The following is a 20,913-nucleotide window of genomic DNA, read 5'->3' as shown; positions in this document are numbered from 1 at the left end:
GCTATCACCTCCACCCTTCTTCTTCTTCTAGCGTTTGCCCTTCTTCCGTAGCCAGTCAACAGCGTCAGGTTGAAAGCTGTCAGGAGCTGCTTGCTGCTAGCTTTGAAAGTGACTGGGATCCATGTGGATTCAGTCGGCTAGGAAGTATCGTCAGTTTCCCCAATGAATGGGTACTCACGGGATGCACCACGAGAAGGTCGATCCAGTGCATCCCACCTCCACCCTGATAATGATTTACTGTATAAAATATATGTTGACAAGGGGCCAGGTGGTGGCGCACTTGGTTGTGCACACGCATTACAGTGCTCAAGAAACCAGGTTCGAGCCCCTGGTCCCCACCTGCTGGGGAGGGGGAAGCTTCACGAGTGGTGAAACAGTTCTTCAGGTGTTCCTGTCTCTCTCTCTCTGTATCACCCCCTTCCCTCTCAATTTCTGGCTATATCTATCCAATAAATAAAGATAACTTTAAAAAATTACTTAAAAAAATATATATATATGTTGACAGTTTGTACTAACAGTTAAGTAAGAGATATGTCTAAAGTAATTTACCTGAGACCGAATTATTTGTTTTATATGTTTACGTATACATTATTTATAATTTTTGCAATTTTGAGAGTGAGATAATATCTTTTAAGTATGAATTTGTCTGTGAACTGGTACTAATTCTTAACTGTCCTGTGAAAATCATATAGTTTATCCAATATTCAGTTTCTTCATTTTTATTTAGAACTAATTCCACAAGAAAGTAATAATAATGTTTTATGCCACATGAACATACAATTCTGTTTATTTTCTGAATCTGCCTTGTTACTTCTTTTATGAGGATATAGCAAAATTGGGTTTTTATGCTGGAGTGTGGGTATTTTTGGTTTTGTTTTTCATGTCCAAGGCACTTTGCATGTCTCAGGTCAGCAGAGATACCTTTTTCTTTTCTCTTTTTCCACCAGGATTATCACTGGGACTTACCACAGTGCCTGCATGATGAATCTCCACACCCAGTGGCAAGCTTTTGTTTTGTTTTCCTTTCTGGTGCAGAGAGATTGAGAGGAAAAAGGAGAGATACGGAGTAAGAAAGAGAGTTATCTATAGCACTGCTTCACTGCTTTTGAGGCTTGTGAGAGGAGGAGAGAAAGACCATTTGTGAAGTGACCCCCTCTACAGGTGGGGAGCCAGGGCCTTGAAACCTGGATCCTTAAGCTGGTCCTTGTGTTTTGTACCATGTGCACTTAACCTGATGTGCTAATTGGAGACTGGGGACTTAAGCCCACCTCCTTGCTCACTGCATTGTGTGTGCTCAACTGGGTGCACCACCACCAAGCCCCTAGAGATACCTTAATAGATGCCAGAGATAAGTGTTATGCAATTAATTCATTTTGACATCTATGGAGATAGATAAGCATTCACATATATGTGTATGTATCTACATGTATTCAGGTTTTTTTATTATAAAACTAAATATGTTAACACTTTTGGATACTTAGGTTATTTCTTTCTCTTCAGACAGCTGTCCAGTGGAACCTACTTCTTCAAGTGTAGTAGAAAGCAATCCTCAAGAATGGCCAGAAAGACATGTTCTTCAAAATCTGGAAAATTTTGAAAAAGCTAAACAAAAAGTGAGGTAATGCTTCAAAATCGTATTATTTGGAGGCTGGGGAGATAGCATAGCAGTTATGCAAAAGACTTTAATGTCTGAGTCTCTGAGCTCCCAGGTTCAGTCCCCAGCACCACCCTCCATAAGCCAAAGCTGAGCAGTGCTCTGGTCTTTTCTGTTATTCATCATCTTTCTCTCTGTATTACTTTCTCTCTCTTTTTAAATATTTTTATTTATCTATTATTAGATACAGAGAAATAGGGAGGAGATAAAGAGGAAAAGAGACAGAGAGACAGCTGCAGTCCTGCTCCACCACTCGTGAAGCTTTCCTCCTGCAGGTGGGGATCAGGGTCTTGAACCTGTGTCCTTGAGCACTGTAATGTGTGCACTTAACCAGGCGTGCCACCACCTGGCCCCTATGTATCCTCTCTCATTAAAATAAAATTAAAACACATAAAGTTTTTTTTAGCTCCTAAATCATTCTTATAGTTTATACTTTTATTAATTTACTACTTTACAGTTTTATAGCAAATCTATATGCTTATTTTATAAGCTCTATTTATGAGAGCAAGAACTAGAGTATCAATCTCATGCATTCAATATCTAGGTTGTATAAATATATGCTTACTGGAAAGTAGTAGAACATAAAAATAATAAATGCTCTATTCCCCTACTTCTGCTTTGTAAGTATATGTAATATAGTTAACAAACATTTCAGTGATTTTCAGACCACATTCCATAGTTCTGTACATGTGTATGAATGTTTAAACAATTTAAATTTTAAAAATGTAAACATTTGGGAGTCGGGCTGTAATGCAGCGGGTTAAGCACAGGTGGCGCAAAGCACAAGGACCCGCATAAGGATCCCGGTTCGAACCCCAGCTCCCCACCTGCAGGGGAGTCACTTCACAGGTGGTGAAGCAGGTCTGCAGGTGTCTCTGTCTTCCCCTCTTCTCTCCATTTCTCTCTGTCCTATCCAACAATGACAACAACAATAATAACTACAACAATAAAACAACAAGGGCAACAAAAGGGAATAAATAAATAAATATTTTTAAAAATATTTAAAAAATGTAAACAGTAAAAAAAAAAAATGTAAACAGTACCAGAGACAGAGAAGATTAAATAAAAGTACCTTCCCATGTGAGCCAATCTCAACTACACCTGTTGTATTTTTTGGCATCTATTAACTCCAAAAGACAGAGTCAATTTGGTGTTATTTTGATTCAGTACATAGGAGACATTTGGGACATAACTCTTGGCTAGTAGGATGATAGAAGAGGAATTGAATTCTTCTTTTGTCCTCTTCCCAGGTATTTCAAGCCCAAGATTTATTTTTAGCTCTATTGCTAATGTTAATAACCTTAAATTTTTGTGCATATATGTCAGCAAATATTTTCTGAACATCAACAGTGCTATGCTCTCCTCTTTAAGTTCACCTTTTAATGGGAGATAGTCGTAAGGAAGCAAGTAACTTGATCAAGAATAAAAATTACTGTATAGGGGCTCTGACTGGTGGCACACTTAGTTGAGTGCACATGTTACAGTGCACAGGGACCCAGATTTGAGCCCCTGGTCCCTACCTGCAGGGGGAAAGCTTTGCAAGTGGTGAAGCAGGGCTGCAGGTGTCTCTTTGTCTCTCTATAACCCCCTTCCCCTATGATTTCTTAAGTAAAGATAATAAAAAAAATTAATTATTCTGTACAATGATTAAAACAAGGAACTAAGGAAGAATATTTTTATTTGTTAGAGAAAAGAAATAGTGCAAGGCCAGGTGGTAGCACACTGTAGAACAGACAAGTTAATAATTTGCAAGGACCCAAGTTGTATACTTTCAGAAATTACTGTGTGACAAATTGAGGATGAAATAGAAAAAAATAATATCAGAATTTGGTTATAGACAGAGTTAATCATCTCTTGTGTGAGTTTACTGCTTCATCTTTGGGCAGGGTCGGTGAGAAGACAGGTTTGAGTTCAAAGGTAATAAGGAAAATACTTTGAAAATACTGACCAAATACAATTTCATCAAGATTTTTTTTTTTAACCATTAGTGTAAAATATGTCTTAGTCTTGTAATTTTTTCCTGATCTTGGCTTTTAAATTGCTTTGATGTCCCTGTGTCCAGGGTTCTATATAAAAGAAAATGAAACATTTCTGCATGGTATCTGGCATATAAGGTGACTGAGAAAAGTCTTTATTAGGAGACCTTTTATCAGTTACTAGTAGAGAATAGCTATACACAAATTAAACTCATAAGTTAGTCTTTGCCCTCCTAGAGTTAAAATTCAGAGAAAATACTTTAAGTGTTTCTTAGTATGACTACTTTTCTTATATTTTTATTTTTAAATCTTAAAATAAAGGGGATAGGAAAAGGAAAGAAACATTGTCAGTACATTGTTTGTAGCTATAGTAGCATCTAATACCGTAAAGTAAAAAAAAATTAATCCTATATAACTCCTTATTAGTAACTTATTGTGCAATATACTACATATTATAGTTATATAATAACTGATTCCTACTGATAAAGAGTTATTAAGTAATAACATAATGAGGAAATCATTGAATTATCACATCAGAAGAATAGGCATTCATTCTATACAGATATAAAAGCACTATGTTATGGTTCAGGGTATTAACATGATCTTTAACTAAATAAGAACCATTATCACTTCTCTGAAGCCTAGAGTATTTTTTTATTCCAGTTGGGAAAATTTTTCTGTGAACTTTTGGGTTTGTAGAGTAGTAGAGTAAACTTAGAAATTAAAATGCCTAATTGAGAGCCAGGCTCTGATTATCATTTCAAATTTCTGTCTCTCCCTAGTCTGTAATTAGCCTATTTTTGTGTTAGTATTTTTATCTGAGTAAAGACGACTGATGATTTTTACTCTTGGTATGCCTATTTTCACTTTACAAAGAACTTTTAAATGTTGCTTCATTTGAGTTAAGGCCTATTGTGTTTTGAGGGAATTTGTTAGGATTAAGAATATATTGTATGTAAAATGGTTTGAGAGAATAATTTCTGACATAGACCTCAACTACAGTAATAGTCATTACTTGTTTGTAATATAATAATCATGGGCAGAAAGGAACTTGAGATTTCTGATGACTCTGTATTTCATAGTTGTGCTTTAAGTTCCCAGAAAATTGGTACACTTAGTCTGTGTCTTTAAAATGTAAAATATTGTGATATTTAGAACATACAAAAGGGTTTAGAATTTAATTTTATGGAATTGAAAACTTCACACCACTAAATTTCTAATCACACCATCATTTATAAAGAATATATTTGTAGGACCTTGTTTGTTTGTTTGTTTTGGCTAAATAGCAGTAATACTGTTGACTTGGTAAATACAATTTTCATTGAGACCAAAAGAGCTTTAGAAATGTACTTAGATTCCATATGGTCTACAAATATTTTATTTTATTTTTCTTTACTTATTGAATAGAGACAGCCAGAAATCAAGAGGGAAGGGTGAGGTAGAGAGAGACAGTAAAAGAGACACCAGCAGCACTGCTTCACCACTTGTAAAGCTTCCCCCCTGTATGTAGGGGTCGAAATGTGTTGTGTGTCAGTTTTCTATGTCTGTTTTTCTGAGTTTTGTTTATATGAGTTTTCCTAACTATGGTGACTTCAAATCCACTTTTAATAAATCTGTGTAACATTATTATTTTAGAAGGGGCTCATTAACTCGCTCATCTGAGCAGTGGCTGGGCCATAAGGAAGGTCCAAGAGATTCAGGTACATTATTGGATGCTAAAGAATTGCTGAAATTCTTCACCTCAGATGGATTACCAGTCGGAGATCTTCAACCTCTACCAATTCAAAAGGGGTAAGTTATGAACATAAAGCCAATTACATTTTTCAACTCTTTCTTTCTTTCTCTCTTTCTTTCTTTCTCTCTTTCTTTCTTTCTCCCTTTCTTTCTTTCTTTCTTTCTTTCTTTCTTTCTTTCTTTCTTTCTTTCTTTCTTTCTTTCTTTTTAACAAACATGGTATCATATTTCCCCAGTACTTATGCTACTTAGAACAAATCTCAAGTTTGGTCTCAGTGTTCAAGTTGACTTGAATTCTCATACTTTGTCTTACAAAGATACTCTATCTGCTGCTCTATACTACTGAATAGAAAGGAAATAGGAAAGCTAGAAGCATCTTCAGCATATTCCCTATAAAAGTGACTAGTTGGGAGTGGGTCGGTAGCGCAGCAGGTTAAGCGCAAGGACCAGTGTGAGGATTCCAGTTCGAGCCCCCGGTTCCCCCATCTGCATGAGGGGGTCGCTTCACAAGCGGTGAAGCACATCTGCAGGTGTCTAACTTTCTTTCCCCCTCTCTGTCTTCCCCTCCTGTCTCCATTTCTGTCTGTCCTATCGAACAATGATGACATCAACAATAATAACTACATTAATAAAACAACAAGGGCAACAAAAGGGAATAAATAAATAATTTTTTTTTTAAGTGACTAGTTTTACCTGGTATACAAAGCAGTATATTCTTTATGGAAAAATTATAATTTGACTTGCAAATATTTTTTAAAATTTCTCTTTTCTGTGTTGCCTTTTTGCTTTGATTTTGGGACTACTTCTCATGACATTGTCAGTCTTACCTATTAATAGCAAAACTAAGGCCTTTTAACTGAAGGGAACAGGAAAGTATAATAAAAATGCTTTTGAAACTGTAAGATCACCAAATAAAACCTCAGTGTTTACATGTATAATTTACTACTAATGTGACAAATTTCACTGAACTACCAGTTAAGAAATACTGGGTGTTGCTAAATTTGACTTAATTACAGGGAAAATTGTGATATATAGTGTTAGCAAAGTTTGAATAGTTTACTCATTAAAATTATGATAGAGCAGGGGCGGGGTGTTGGCACACCTAATTGAGCACACTTATTACAATGAGCAAGGGCCCAGGTTCAAGCCCCCAGTCCCCACCTGCAGGAGGAAAGCTTTGCGAGTGATAAAGGAGTGCTGCAGGTATCTCTCTGTCTCTCTCTCCCTCTCTATCACTCACTTGATTTCTGGCTGTCTCTATCTAGTAAATAAAGATAATAAAAAATTTTTAAAAATTATGATAGAGCATATTGTTTATGCATGATCACAAGAGAGATAGGGAGAAAAACCTTACAGTTTTAGTAACTTTGTGCCTTAATGACTTCATAATGCTAATGTGATAATTTTCCCTTTTCATGTCTTTGAGAAGTTGATACCTCTTTTGTCAGAATCAAGAAAGTATAGAAATAGATACACATTTTCATCTATTTTGTGAATCCATTTTCCCCAGGCATCCTTTATTTATTTATTTACTTACTTATTTAGTGTGTGTGTGTGTGTGTGTGTGTGAGAGAGAGAGAGAGACAGTGTGTGTGTGTGTGTGTGTGTGTGTGTGTGTGTGTGTGTGTGTGTTTTAACTAGAGCACTTTTCAGCTCTGGCTCATGGTGGTGTGGGGGATTGAACCTGGGACTTTGGAGCCTTGGGCATGAGAGTCTCTTTGCATAACCATATGCTATCTCCTCTACTATTTATTTATTTTATTTATTTGTTTGTTAAATTTTTATCTGATAGAGACAGGAATATTGGATGTGAGGATAGAGGAAAAGAGAGACACCTGCACCACTGCTTCACTGCTCATGAAGGTTTCCTCCTGGTGGGGACTTGGGATATGAGTCCAAGTCCTTGCACTTAGTAACATGTGCAGTCAGTTAGGCATGCCACTAACTGGCCCCTCTACTCGCTTGTTTAAATACTGTTCCTACCTCTTTTTTAAATTGAGGTCCCTAGTATTTCGTTCTAAATATTTGCTATATAAAGTCCATTGTGGCATAACTACTATTCTACCTAAATCTGTTCTGACTTCCAGAAACATAACATTGGATAAGCGCCTTCCAAATCAGGCAGAGAAAGAGAGTGCCTATCAATAACCAGGAGACCTTTACCTTATTTTACTAAATATCTTCCTGAAATTTTAGTTCTGAAATCCTGCTGATTAAAAAACCTACTGCAGAGAAAGAACTGGAGTCAGCATTTAATTTCTATATCTCTAGATAGCTAAAATTGCTGACTCTTAAAGTAGGTGTCAAAATGACAGCATTCTCAGGCAAAGAAAAATCTGCATCTCCCATGTGTCACACTATGAAAGAAATACTTTATCTACTAAAGATTTTAGTATGCTTTAATTTTCTTAAAGTATAAAAAATAATGTATGGCTCTGTGGCGAAATGGATAGCACATTGGACTTCTAGTGACAAAATATAATTTACTAGGGGCACGGGGTAGTGGTACACCTGGTTGAGCAAAAATGCATAAGCACTCATGCACTCCATCAACAAAGGAATCATTCAGAAGCAGTGCTACTTCTTGAATTTCTGTTACAAAACACTTTCCCTCCTTTATCATATTAGTCATTTTATCATGGCTTACAAGATTATAAGATCACAAGCGTATAGTTTCACACCTCACCCACCTCCATAAAATTCTGTGCTCTCCTCCTGTCCCCTGGCTGTCCCCCCTTCCTTCCAAGGATAACCACTGTAGTTTCCACAAAGTCTTAGCTACAATTTGACATTCTTTTAAAATGAGTTCAAGTGTTTCAGTTCTTTATATTGTGCATCTGGGTGAAACCATACAGTAGCTGTCTTTTAGAGAAAGGCAGATCATTTGGTAACAGATATAAACTATAGCAACAAGAGTACTTGAAAACAAACACCAAATTAAACACAAGATATATATCATAAGAATGAGAAAAAAGTTGTAAGAAATATTAAATCTGATTATGTATTAACTGTAAATTATATGTATAATACTTTTATGTGTAACATTTGTACACTAAGAAATATTAAATCTTTTTATGTATTTAAATGTAAATTATATGTATAATGCTTTTATGTGTAACATTTTTACATATACAGTCCTCTATTTTATTAAATGATGTCATTTTTCTCTCTTCCTGATTTATACATTACTCAAAAATTTTATATAATATATATGGGGGTGGAAAGGAATCATCCTGTACCCTCCTGGTTTCTTCAAGTCTACACAAATGAACACACGTGGGGCATCTAAGAGAGTTTATTTGTTGGAAGGGGGAGGAGTAACCATAGCACTCCAGGATAGGATAATAACTCTCGTGAGAATGGGAGGGGGGAGGAGTAACCAAAGCACTCCAAATATTACGGGGAAATAGACAATGCCCTGAGGGCACAACATGGCGGAACAAGCACTTCCAGAATGTCCCAACTCTCGTGGGAACTAGCAGTAGCCTGAGGGGACAACATGGCAGATGTGACTGCATCTGCACAATATCCCAGCATCTCCCCCTTTCCTTTTATCTAATTCCCTGGGCAACAGTGTGTAAAGTCTATGAACTACTCAGGGTCAGTCTGAAAAACCAGCAACGTGAAGGGAAGGAAGCTGCTGTAAAACTGTCTAAAGTGTCCAAAGGGTATACCAGCAAGTCTGATAGAAGTCTCAGTCCAAAGTAGGCGACTAGGAGGAGAAATGGCAGGGGATGAAATGCTGCATGAGGAAGGTCAGCCTCTGGAATTCTGCTTTTCTGTAGAGAGTGAGCTGGAACAGCCAAAACGTGACAGGTCAAAGCAGAAGCAGGAAAGGCAGACAGGCAGTAAAAAAGTTCTGTCCTTGGAGTCTGTGAATCAGGTTCTTCAGATCGCGTCAGGTGACATCTAGGGTTTCGGGGGGTGTGCCACTGTAGTCGTGCCATCTAGTGGGTGATATCAGGGTGTGCAGGGGTCCAGATGGTTTTTTCCAGGATTCCTGTGGAAGAAACACAAACAATCTGCTTCTCATGGTTAGCAGGGCATCTGATTTGAATGCTTTATAGAAAAAGAGGTTTGGTGCCTTAGCCAACTGAGTATTGGGGGATGTATCTTTCCTATTAATTTATTATTATTATTATTATTATTATTTGTCATGGTAATCAGCTGTTATCTGGAAGGTCCTGGGTGATTCATGGGGAAAAAGAACTTATCTTTTAACAAGGACTCTAAGGTGTAGGGAAGCGGGAACTTATCCGGACCTCCTCTCTCTCTTCTCTGCGGCACACAACATCTGGCACCCAATGTGTCCCGCACTCACGCCCAGCCTGAGGTCCAGAAAAGCCGCCCAGACACAGGTAAGTGGCAGCCGCCTGACTGCGGCCCCACGTTGGGCGCCAGATATTGTTGTGTGCCGCGGAGAAGAGAGAGGGGAGGTCTGGAGCGAAGAGGGAACACAAATCTTTATTTGCGCTGGCACCTCAGAGTTGGGTGCTAGAGAAGCAGGTTGGGCCACGTGGAGGTAGCAAAAATGGCCGCCTCACGCAGTAACCTTTCCTGCCTCTGAACACCGAAGTGAAGTGCTGCCAAGAGAGCGAGGTGCGGAAGAAGAAGGGCTTTTATAGGAGCAGCTTTCGTGATAATGGGAAGGGGGAGGAGTAACCATAGCACTCCAGGATAGGATAATAACTCTCATGAGAATGGGAGGGTGGAGGAGTAACCAAAGCACTCCAAATATTGCGGGGAAATAGACAATGCCCTGAGGGCACAACATGGTGGAACAGGCACTCCGAGAATGTCCCAACTCTCGTGGGAACTAGCAGTAGCCTGAGGGGACAACATGGCAGATGTGACTGCATCTGCACAATCTCCCAGCATTTATTATTGACATACTTACTTCCTGTACATGTGGGAGACCCAGAAATCTGAATAACTCCTTATGTGGTCTTAGGCACCTTAAAAAAAAAACTTAAAAAAATTTTTTTAATTAGTGATTTAATAATGATCGACAAAATTGTGGTATAAGAAGGGTACAGTTCCCACCACCAGAGTTCCATATCTCCTCCCCTCCACTGGAAGCTTCCCTATTCTTTATCCCTCTGGAAGTCTGAACCCAAGATCTTTATGGGGTGCAGAACGCGGAAGGTCTGACTTCTATAATTACTTCTCCACTAGATATGGGCATTGGCATATACCAGCCTGTTTCTTTTTCTCTTTCTTTTTTTCTTTTTTGCCTGCCTTCAGAATTATCACTGGGGCTCGGTGCCTGCACTACAAATCCACTGCTCCTAGAGGCCATCTTTTTTTCCATTATTGCTGCTGTTGTTGTTGTTGGATAGGACAGAGAGAAACTGAGAGAGATGGGGAAGGCGGGAAGATGGACACCTGTGGATCTGCTTCACTGCTGGGGAAGCGACACCACCCCCCCCCCCCCCCGTAGGTGGGGAGCCGGGTGCTAGAACCCAGATCTTTGCATGGGTCCTTGAGCTTCATACTATGTGCACTTAGTATCTGGTGCCCTACCACCTGCCTTCCCTCCCCCCCCCCCAGCCTGTTTCTATTTTTCCTTAGTGGGGCAGGGCTCTGGGGATGTGAGGTTCCAGGACACATTGGTGAAGTCACCTGCCCAGTGAAGTCAGGTTGGTGTCATGGTAATATCTGCAACTTGGTGGCTGAAAGGCATTTAGATATAAAGTAGAACAATTTGTTTAATAATAAGGAACCTAAAGATAAGGGTATAGCAAATGAGATTTGGGGTCTTAGCGTCGGACAAGCTAGGAGTCTATTTTAGATATATTCCAAGGGACCCATGACTTTACTAATTTTTTATTGAGCCCAACAGCCAACATGCAGGTGGACTGTAAGTATTGCCTAGGAAGATGGTGTCAGAGTTGAGGATAGGAGTAGAAAGCTGGATCAGTCATGGCAGAATGCAAAAGATTTTTAAATAAAGGAAGAAGGAACTAGTTAAACTGGTTCAAGTTCTACCTTCTGTAGTAATGATGGATATGTCAAAGTGACACAGGTTTCTCCTATTTTAGAATCAGATTTTTCCAATGAGGCACCTTTACCACAGATTAACCTCCTTTCTGCCTTCGGGTACTTTCCTTTTAAATAAAATCTAAGTGGCAAAATCTACTGGCGTAATCTCTGCTTAATTTCCTTCCTACACTTGCTGATAGAACTTAACTTTATTCCACATTTGATTCAGTTGAAGAGAAGTAAGTGAGATTTCCTGTTTTAGATACTTAAGACTTTATTTTTGTTACTAAAATATACCTTTATTACAAATGAGAAACTTCTTGTTTCAGGGAAAAGACTTTTGTTTTGACACCAGAGCTTAGTCCTCGGAAACTTCGTGGTTTACCTTTTGAAAAAGCCTCAGTATGTCATTATCATGGAATTGAGTAAGTTTTTCTCATTTATTTATTTAACTTTCATGCATGGCCTTTATTTAGTATTAATTTGGCTGTAATAAAGTGATATTAATTATGCTAGAAAGCCAAAGAAAATATGCCAAAAACCAAAACAGTCCATACAAAAATAAATATGTTTTACTGAAAGAAAAAATTTTGTTGAGGGTGGGGGTAGATAGCATAATGGTTATGTAAAGAGATTTTCATGCCAGAGGTTCCAAAGTCCCAGATTCAATCCTCTCCATCACCATAGCCAGAGCTGAGTAGTGCTCTGGAAAAAAAAAAAAAAAAAAAAAAAGCAAAATTTTGTTGACAATCTACTTGGTAAGCCTTAAACATCCTAGTTAATTATTTTCATCAAAATTTTATTGGTACTTATGTGTAAATGTGTTTATTACACTATAGATTAATATTCATCACTAATTCTATTATAATTACTTAGAAGCTGTGAGAGGAAATATGTTACTTTTTTTGTCACCTGGCTTATCACTGGGACTCAGTGTCTGTTCAGCTCCACTGTTCATGGCAGCTGTTTTTGGTTTTGTTTGTCTGTTTTCTTTTTTCTTTCTTTTTGATAGAGGGTGACAGAGAGATAGTGATAAAGAGAGCGATTAAGGGCTGATGTGGTGACATACCCAATTTAGTGCTCATGTTACAGTGTGCAAGGACCCAGGTTCGAGCCCCCATTCCCCACCTGCAAGAATAAAGCTTTGCAAGTGGTAAAGCAGTGTTGCAGGTGTCTTTGTTTCTCTCTCTCTTTCTACTCCCCGTCCTCTCAATTTCTGACTGTCTCTATCCAATAAATAAAGATAATAATAAAAAATCTTTAAGGAGAGACAGATTAAAAAGGAAATATTTGAGTGAGGAGTGAGGTGGATGGGTATATATTCTAGGAAGAAGAAGTAACATACTTATGTTTGAAAAGTACTAAGTGGGGGCCGGGCAGTAGCGCAGCGGGTTAAGTACACATGGTGGCAAAGCGCAAGGTCCATCGTAAGGATCCCAGTTCGAGCCCCTGGAAGCAGGTCTGCAGGTGTCTATCTTTCTCTGCAGGTGTCTATCTTTCTCTCCCCCCCTCTCTCTTCCCCTCCTCTCTCAATTTCTCTCTGTCCTATCCAACAATGACGATAGCAATGCCAACAATAATAGTAACAACAACAACAACAACAACAATAAACATACAAGGGCAACAAAAGGGAAAAAATGGCCTCCAGGAGCAGTGGATTAGTAGTGCAGGCACCAAGCCCCTGCGATAACCCTGGAGGCAAAAAAAAAAAAAAAAAAAAGTAATAAGTATCTTGTAGTAGGATAAAGCCAAGTCAGAAAGATAATTGTTAACATGTCAATAAGATTGATTTTCATTTCTGAGGTGGTGAAAACCCTTTATTCTTCAAAAGATGCACTGGTTTATAGGTACATATAGGGAGAAAGGATCAGAGCAGTAGGGCAGGGGTAGATAGCATAATGGTTATGCAAAGAGCCTCTCATGCCTGAGCCTCCAAAGTCTCAGGTTCAATCCCCTTGCACCACCATAAGTCAGAGCTGAGTGGTGCTCTGGTTAAATTAAAAAAAAAAAAAAAAAAGAATCAGAGCAACACTTGAGCATACGTGCTATCTGACAACTGGAGGTAGAACTCCGGGCCACACCCTACAAGATCTGTTCTACTCTCAGACTAAATAATATTTGCTTTTAAAGTATAAAAGTATACACAGTGGGTTCACACCATTGAAAGAAATGTGAGAATGCAGACGAAACATTTCAAACAAGGTATTTTAAGGGAACAAATTACTATCAAGGTAATGAACGTAGGGGGGAAAATAAAAACTTAAGAGCAATCTAAAGAACTTAGAATTTGTGAATGAGAAAGATGAGGTTTCTGTTTGTTTGCTCATTTGATTTTTCAGTGTTTCTACATTAGGTGGGTGGTACTATAATTGGGAAAATACAGGAGGACATTATTCAATGACTTAAGTCATTCTAGGAATATTTAGGCTCCCTTTGTAGGGGGCTTGAACCCAGGTCTTGTACTTGATGATGTGTGCACTACCAGGTGAACTGTCACCCACTCCCTAAAGTTAGGTACAAAAGTCATCAACTTCTGTTTAAATCTTGATCATGCTTTAATGTTTGCTGTGGTAAAAACAGACCTAATGATAGCAATGATAATAGCAGCAGAATACATTTTCCAACTACTTCCTTGCATATTCCAGGCACTGATTCTGAGTGTTTGCCTGTACCTATGTGAAAAATACTCACAGTAACTGAGATAACTGCTATAAACATTATTTTACAGACAGGGCAACAGAAGCATAAAGTTCAGTAATTTGGCCAAGTTCACACAACTAATTAGTGGTGTGATTAGCCAAAATTAACTCCAGGTAGTCTGGCTTCATAGTCTGTGCTCTTAGAAATCAAAGGGAAAATTCTTTCTTTTTTTAATTTTATTTATAAAATGGAAGACAAGACCATAGGATGAGAGGGGTACAATTCCATATAATTCCTACCACCAGAGCTCCATATTCCATCCCCTCCCTTGTTAGCTTTTCTATTCTTTATCTCTCTGGGATCATTGACCCAGGGTTATTATAGGGTACAGAAGGTGAAAGGTCTGGCTTCTGTAATTGATTCTTCACTAGACATGGACGTTGGCAGGTTGATCTATACTCCCAGGCTGTCTCTCTCTTTCCCTAGTGGGGCAGGACTGGGGTGGGGGGCTCCAGGACATATTGGTGGTTGTCTGCCCAGGAAGTGAGGTTGGCAGCATGGTATCTTCTGGAACCTGGTGGCTGAAAAAGAGTTAAGATATAAAGCAGAACAAATTCTTGACTAATTATGAACCTAAAAGCGAGAGTATTACAGATGAGATTTGGGGTCTTCATTTTGGAAAAAGCTAGTAGATCTATTTTAGGTATATCCCAAGGGGGCCATGACTTTACTAGTTTGTGCCTGAGCCTGACAGCTAACATACAGGTGGACCCAAGGTATTGTCTGGGGAGATGGGTGCGACGGACCGCTACAGCGGAGGAGCAGCAGGAAGGATCAGGGAACTCCAAAGGCAACCACCTAGGTGGGTCAGGAGTCGGCGCAGGGGAGAACAGAATACACCACACTCTGTTGGAGGGTGAATCAGAACTCAATTTTTATTCAGCAAGTGAAAGCTTATATATCTTTCAGTCTTACATAAACAATGTCTGAAACAGAAAGTAAAGCTCATTTCTTGATTAGATGGCCTTAAGGTTTTACAGAAATGTCGTACTTCATGGGGTGATGCATTTCTGAGTTAATAGGCTTAGCAGATAGTACTTTACGTAGGGTTTTAACATATTTCATAAGAGGAGGTGAGTAAGTATTATTAAGAATTTTTCCTAAAACTTTATGTATTTTATGACCCATAACTTCGTCCACCTCATTTCCTGTTCATCTGTATCTAATCTGGGAACAGGGGCTGTTTATCCCCGATTACACAGCGTCATTACCATGTACGTAATGAAAACAATAATCAGAGTTTTCAATTTAGATCTGCCCAGAATGCCAAGACCCACTCCCAGAATTCTTCCTTGAAGAGAGTTTTCTAGGGTGCTGACCCTGTCAGACCCATCATTCTGGAGTTGAGTGGGGCGTGGCATTTCCTCCTTTTTTATTTGATTTATTTGATAATAATTTAATGAGATGAATTTTTGTCTGGAGTTGTTTGAGGGATCTCAACAGGAATCTGAGGACGACTGGCGAACAGAGAACAAGAATTAGTACTAGAGTAACAGTTCCAATCATGATAAGATAATGGATCCAATTTATAGGATTAAGTGAAATGATTTTATCTTAACCCATCTAAAGAAATCTTTTGTTGCAAAGCATTTAGACTTTTCTCTGGCCAACTCCCACACATATGAAAGTTTACCAACCCCCAGCCAACAAAAGTTTACTTACTCTTACCCACACAATCACTTACTCTTTCCCACACAAATTCACTTACTTTTACCCACATATCTTTTAAATCTGACAGCTTTTCTTTTTTTAACCCATCTAAAGAAATCTGCTGCTGCAAAGCATGGGGACTCCTCCCTGGCCAACTCTTGCACATATGAAAGTTTATCAACCCACAGCCAACGAGTTCACTTACTCTTACCCACACATCTTATTTACATCAAACCTCATTTATCAGAGCCTCTTTTTAATTTCATTTTAGTTTTCTTTTTACTTTCACCTTACTGTAACATTTTTTTAGTTTTATCTACACACTCTCAAATATGATTATCTCTCTTAAAAACTTAGTACAAGGAGGAAAGGGAATAACAGAACATTTGCTCTAAGCATCATTAAATCTTTTGTATCTCAACATCATCAATTTTAAAATCTAAAAAATCTTTTTGTTACTATTTAAATTAGAGGGAGTTGATGAAGTCTTTTGCTGGATCAGCTGTTGTATCTGTCAAGTGTGCTGCTTTGTGGCAGGGGTGGAGGTCTCTTCAGGTCCTTTGAAGTTCTAAACACCCAGTAATGTTAGTGTCATTGTTGGTATGAAGGCAAATGGGCACATCAGAGCTAATCTCTTTAAAATCAAAATGAGTGTTCTGTTCCCATCTTATGTGTTTAGCAGAATGTCATCTTTTCCTCCGTTCTCAGGCATTCTGTCTCCTTTTTTTCCACTTGCCGGATGCACCTTTCTGGTAGCCAGCGGGCTTCATTATCTGAACTGGAGAAAACACAGACATGCCCTCGTCCCCATATGAGGACGGGATCTGGTCCTTTCTAGGACCCTGTTAGGGGGTCTTTCCATTTAACCAGTGCATATCTACTGTTAGTTATGTTTTTCCAGAACCTGTCACTGGCAGATTTTCTTTGTGCATCCAAATTTAAAATATTAATGGTAAAGAGTGTTCTATTAAGGATATTATGTGGAGTCTGTGGTCTTGTCTCCCCCTTTTTGTTTTTCAAAAGCACACGAATTGTCTATCAGCAAACCTTTTTATTTAACCAGGGGTTTGTTAATGGTGCTTTTTTGGCCCCAGTGATGAGAAACTGAAGCAAAGGCTGTAAAGGAATTTTTTTCCCTCCGTCCTCTTTTTTGCCACTTTTTTTTTTTTTCTCTCTCTCTCTCTGTCTCTCTCCCTCACGGGGGTGTGGTGGAGAAGGCAGTGGCAGCGGCCAAGGCTATGGAGGATATGAGCCTGACTCTTTAAAAGAACTAATTAAAGTTTGACAAGTAGAATCTATTCTCTCAAAAGCAAATTATTTGATAATAATTTTTGTAGTCTTTCTAAATAGGGGAGTTATCTCAGAAACAACTATATGGGAAGTAGCACATCGCTGTAAAAGTGAAAGTAACTTATGAGTAAGGTCTAAAAAATCTCTTAACAAGTTTCAAAGTGAAAAGGTTTTAACCAGAACATTTTTGGGTGTATTCAGACATAAAACTCTCTTTATTTTTCACCTAGTCTGCGCCATATTTTAATATCTAAAGTGCTTTCTCTGGGAAGCCAGGGGCACACTTTTTGAATAAAATGAAAAAAGATAGATAACTGCTTAGTTAAAGCATCTATACAGTTTTACATTAAACAGCCCCACATTTATTAGATAAGTTTTACCTGAAAATTTTGTTTATACATCACAACATTTTAACATGACATGATTATAGGCAGCTGTCTTATATTTTAAATCTAATTTTTTATCTAATGGCAGCTGCTCTTTAGGGCTGCAGGGCGGAAGCCAGACAATGGGCAGGGCAGAAGGCTCTGGATCTTCCTTCCCCACCTCATTAGTTGGGAAGATTTATCCCTAGCCTTTTTTTTTTTTTTTTTACTCTCTTTATCTACTTATTTTTCTTCTCAATGCTCTCTCTCTCTTAAAAACTTAACTCAATTTTACTTGATTAAAACTTCTGTTTTTATACAGTTTCACAGTTACATAAACATTGGTACGAAACCAAAGGAAAAGGTAAGCATCGGGGTTTGTGGTTTTGCCTAGAATCATAGTTCTTGCTCTGTACTGTGCATGCAGCACTATTTGTTTTTAGTTAATTGGTTTTTCCCTTGACACTTGTATCATCAGCTGGCTATCAGTGACTTCATTGTTTGTCCTGCAAATTCTTTTGGCTCGGATTTTTGGAGCATGAGTCTTATGAGTGCACGCCTAGTATGTTTGGGGGGGGGGGTGCCATCTTCTAGTCTTAGGGGATTTATCATGCATAGGGGCTGCTTCTGGAAAGTTACCAGGTCCCTAAGCTACTACAGCTAGCTCAATCATCAGCCCTTTTCGTCGTCCTAGCCCATTTCCGGGGATGCAGCTTCCTTGAAGTCTGTCATCCTCATGGCCGTGGCAGTTGACCTTGTCAACCTCCATGGGGGGTCGAGGCACGGGGCGCCGCATCTCCCTCTTTTTTAAAAAAAGAACAATTAATATAAAGACAATCCCTCCTAGAGCTATAAATATATGCAACCAATTGGCAGGACTGAGACTGCTCAGCCCATCTTTAAGTGACTGGGCAAATTCTGATAAATCAGGCACCTCCATTTTTGAAGTGCTGATGGTTGAGATTCTTGCCTGAAGTGTTTGAATATCATGGGAAATGTCATTGTGTTTCCAGATTACTAGTAAATGATTTTGTTTATTCCATGGGAGAGATTGGTTAAAAGGTAAAGGAGTCACACACAGAGCTTTGTAGTTGGAGCGTCATCGAGTCAGAAGCTGATATTTAATGTTTTGCAGTTCCTGACCCAGTGTTAAGACCACATCTTCTAAAGCACTCAGTTTTGTATCTAGTTGTCTATCCATAGTGTGTTGTACTGCTAGGCTACAAGAAATGTTTTGAGATAATTGATTAACATAGTGAGCAGTATTTACTTGATTTACCAAAGCCAATGAGAAAACTGTAACAGAAGTGACCAGAGCAATTAGTGCTGTGATGTCTAGTATCAGAGCAGCAACGAATCTCTTTGGCCTGATCAGTTCTTTTTAATTCTCTCAAGATTTGTACCTTAATGATTCTGGAGGAGCAGAGGCCATGGGGAAAGTAGCTAAAGGCTCATCCCCATGATATTGAGTGGCCTCATCCTCTAGTTCTGCCTCTTCTTCAGGATCTAACCAGTCTTCATCAGGAGGCCTGCCTCTCAGCTCTGGCTTAAGTGTTCCATAGGAGGCATTCTTATTATCCCCTTGCATGGAGCTTGTCTCTCCTAGCAAGCACTCATATTCTGATTTGTCCCCAAGTAAATCCCTTATCTGGTTCCATAGAGAGAAAACTATAATTGGTACCTCTGTGGGTCCATTAGCCGCATAATACTTTCTCATGTCTTTTCCTACCCTTTTCCAGTCTTCAAGAGACAAGGTCCCCTCTTGGTGGTCGCCTTTGGAGTTCCCTGATCCTTCCTGCTGCTCTTCCGCTGTAGTGGTCCGTCGCAGATGGAGTTGACAATTTAACAATATTTACATACTTTTCCCATATTTGGGAGCTCCTCTCTTCCCTGATCTAGCTTTCTAGTCCTTTTTCTAACTATGACACCATCTCTCCAGACCTTGGGAAAATTTTCTAGACTGCCATCAAACAGTCAGATGTTAGGGTCAGAATGCTACTCCTTGGGAACTTAAAAGCTTATGAAAACAAAAATCTACTTTTAGGGAGCATCTTAGCAATGTGTTAAGGTGAGTGGACAGATAACAGAAAGATTTCAAAGGACCGAGCAGTGGCACATCTATCATCCCACCTGGGCTCGAGTCTCCGCTCTCTGATTGCAGGAGATCTACTTCACAGACAGTGAAACTGGTGTCTATCTTTCTCTCTCTCTTTGTTTTCCCCCAGCCCTCTCAATTTCCCTTTGTCCTATCAAAAAGGAAGGAAGGAAGGAGTAAAAATGGCCCTGGGAGACCTGGATTCATCCTGTATGCACCAAGCCCCAGCAATAACCCATAGCTACATAAAAAGAGAAAATGAAAAGGTGGCGAAGGCCATATATCCTATATGCTTTTTTTTTAAATTTCTTTATTGGGAATTAATGTTTTACATTTGACAGTAAATAGAATAGTTTCTACAGGCATAACATTTGCCAGTTTTCCATATAACAATAAAACCCCCACTAGGTCCTTTATCATCTTTTTGGACCTGTGTTCTCTCCTCACCTCCAAAAAAAAAACTTTGGTGCAATACACCAATTCTAGTTCAGGTTCTGCTTGTGTTTTCTCTTCTGGTCTTGTTTTTCAACTTCTGCCTGAGAGTGACATCATCCCATATTCATCTTTCTGTCTCTGACTTATTTCACTTAACATGAGTTTTTCAAGGTCCATCCAAGATCGGCTGAAAATGGTGAAGTCACCATTTTTTATAGCTGAGTAGTATTTCATTGTGTATATATACCACAGCTTGCTCAGCTATTCATTTGTTGTTGGACACCTGAGGTGCTTCCAGGTTTTGGCTATTACAAATTGTGCTGCCCAGAACATATGTGTATGCAGATCTTTTGGGATGGGTGTGTTGGGTTCCTTAGGATATATCACCAGGAGAGGAATTGCAGGATCATAGGGTAGGTCCATTTCTAGCCTTCTTAGAGTTCTTGTATGATAGTTTTCCACCCTTTCACTTTGAGTCTTTGTTTGTCTTATTGAGTTAGGTGGGTTTCCTCTAGACAGCATTTTGTTGGGTTGTGTTTTCTGATCCATCTTCCTACTCTATGCCTTTTAATAGGTGAATTCAGGCCATTGACATTTATTGATATCAAATATTGAAGATATTTTAACGCCATTCTTGTAGTTTTAGAGTGTTCTGATATATGGCCTATTTGTGGTGGTTCTGACTGTTTTTAGGAGACCTTTCAGAACTTCTTTCAGGACAGGCTTGGTGATAGTTTACTCTTATAACTGTTGCTTGTCTGAGAAGGTTTTTATGCCTCCATCTAGTCTGAATGACAGTCTAGCAGGGTACTGTAGTCTTGGTTGAAAGCCTTTCTCACTGAGCACTCAATAGATATCTTGCCATTCTCTTCTGGCCTCTAGTGTTTGTGTGAAGAAGTCTGCTGCTAATCTTATAGGTTTTTCTCTGGAGGTGACCCTTTGTTTTTCTCTTGCAGCCTTCAGTATCCTTTCTTTATCCTTATTCCTTTCCACACTAAATATGATGTGTCTTGGTGTCTTTAAGTCTGGGTT

The 20,913-nt window shown here is 38.9% G+C and overlaps 1 protein-coding gene across 5 annotated transcripts in view; it reads left to right on the top strand.

The window, feature by feature from the left end:
• MTBP (MDM2 binding protein) overlaps positions 1-20,913 on the top strand; it is an 80,527-nt gene that overhangs the window by 43,769 nt on the left and 15,845 nt on the right. For all 5 annotated transcript variants that reach the window (XM_060195652.1, XM_060195653.1, XM_060195654.1 and 2 more), the window contains 3 exons: positions 1,501-1,618; positions 5,266-5,421; positions 11,676-11,771. In XM_060195652.1, the coding sequence (XP_060051635.1) occupies positions 1,501-1,618; positions 5,266-5,421; positions 11,676-11,771 (370 nt within the window). The remainder of the gene's footprint in view (positions 1-1,500; positions 1,619-5,265; positions 5,422-11,675; positions 11,772-20,913) is intronic.

The sequence above is a fragment of the Erinaceus europaeus genome, chromosome 1 (assembly GCF_950295315.1).
Source record: "Erinaceus europaeus chromosome 1, mEriEur2.1, whole genome shotgun sequence".
NCBI lineage: Eukaryota > Metazoa > Chordata > Mammalia > Eulipotyphla > Erinaceidae > Erinaceus > Erinaceus europaeus.
This window is presented reverse-complemented; position numbering and strand designations above follow the sequence as displayed.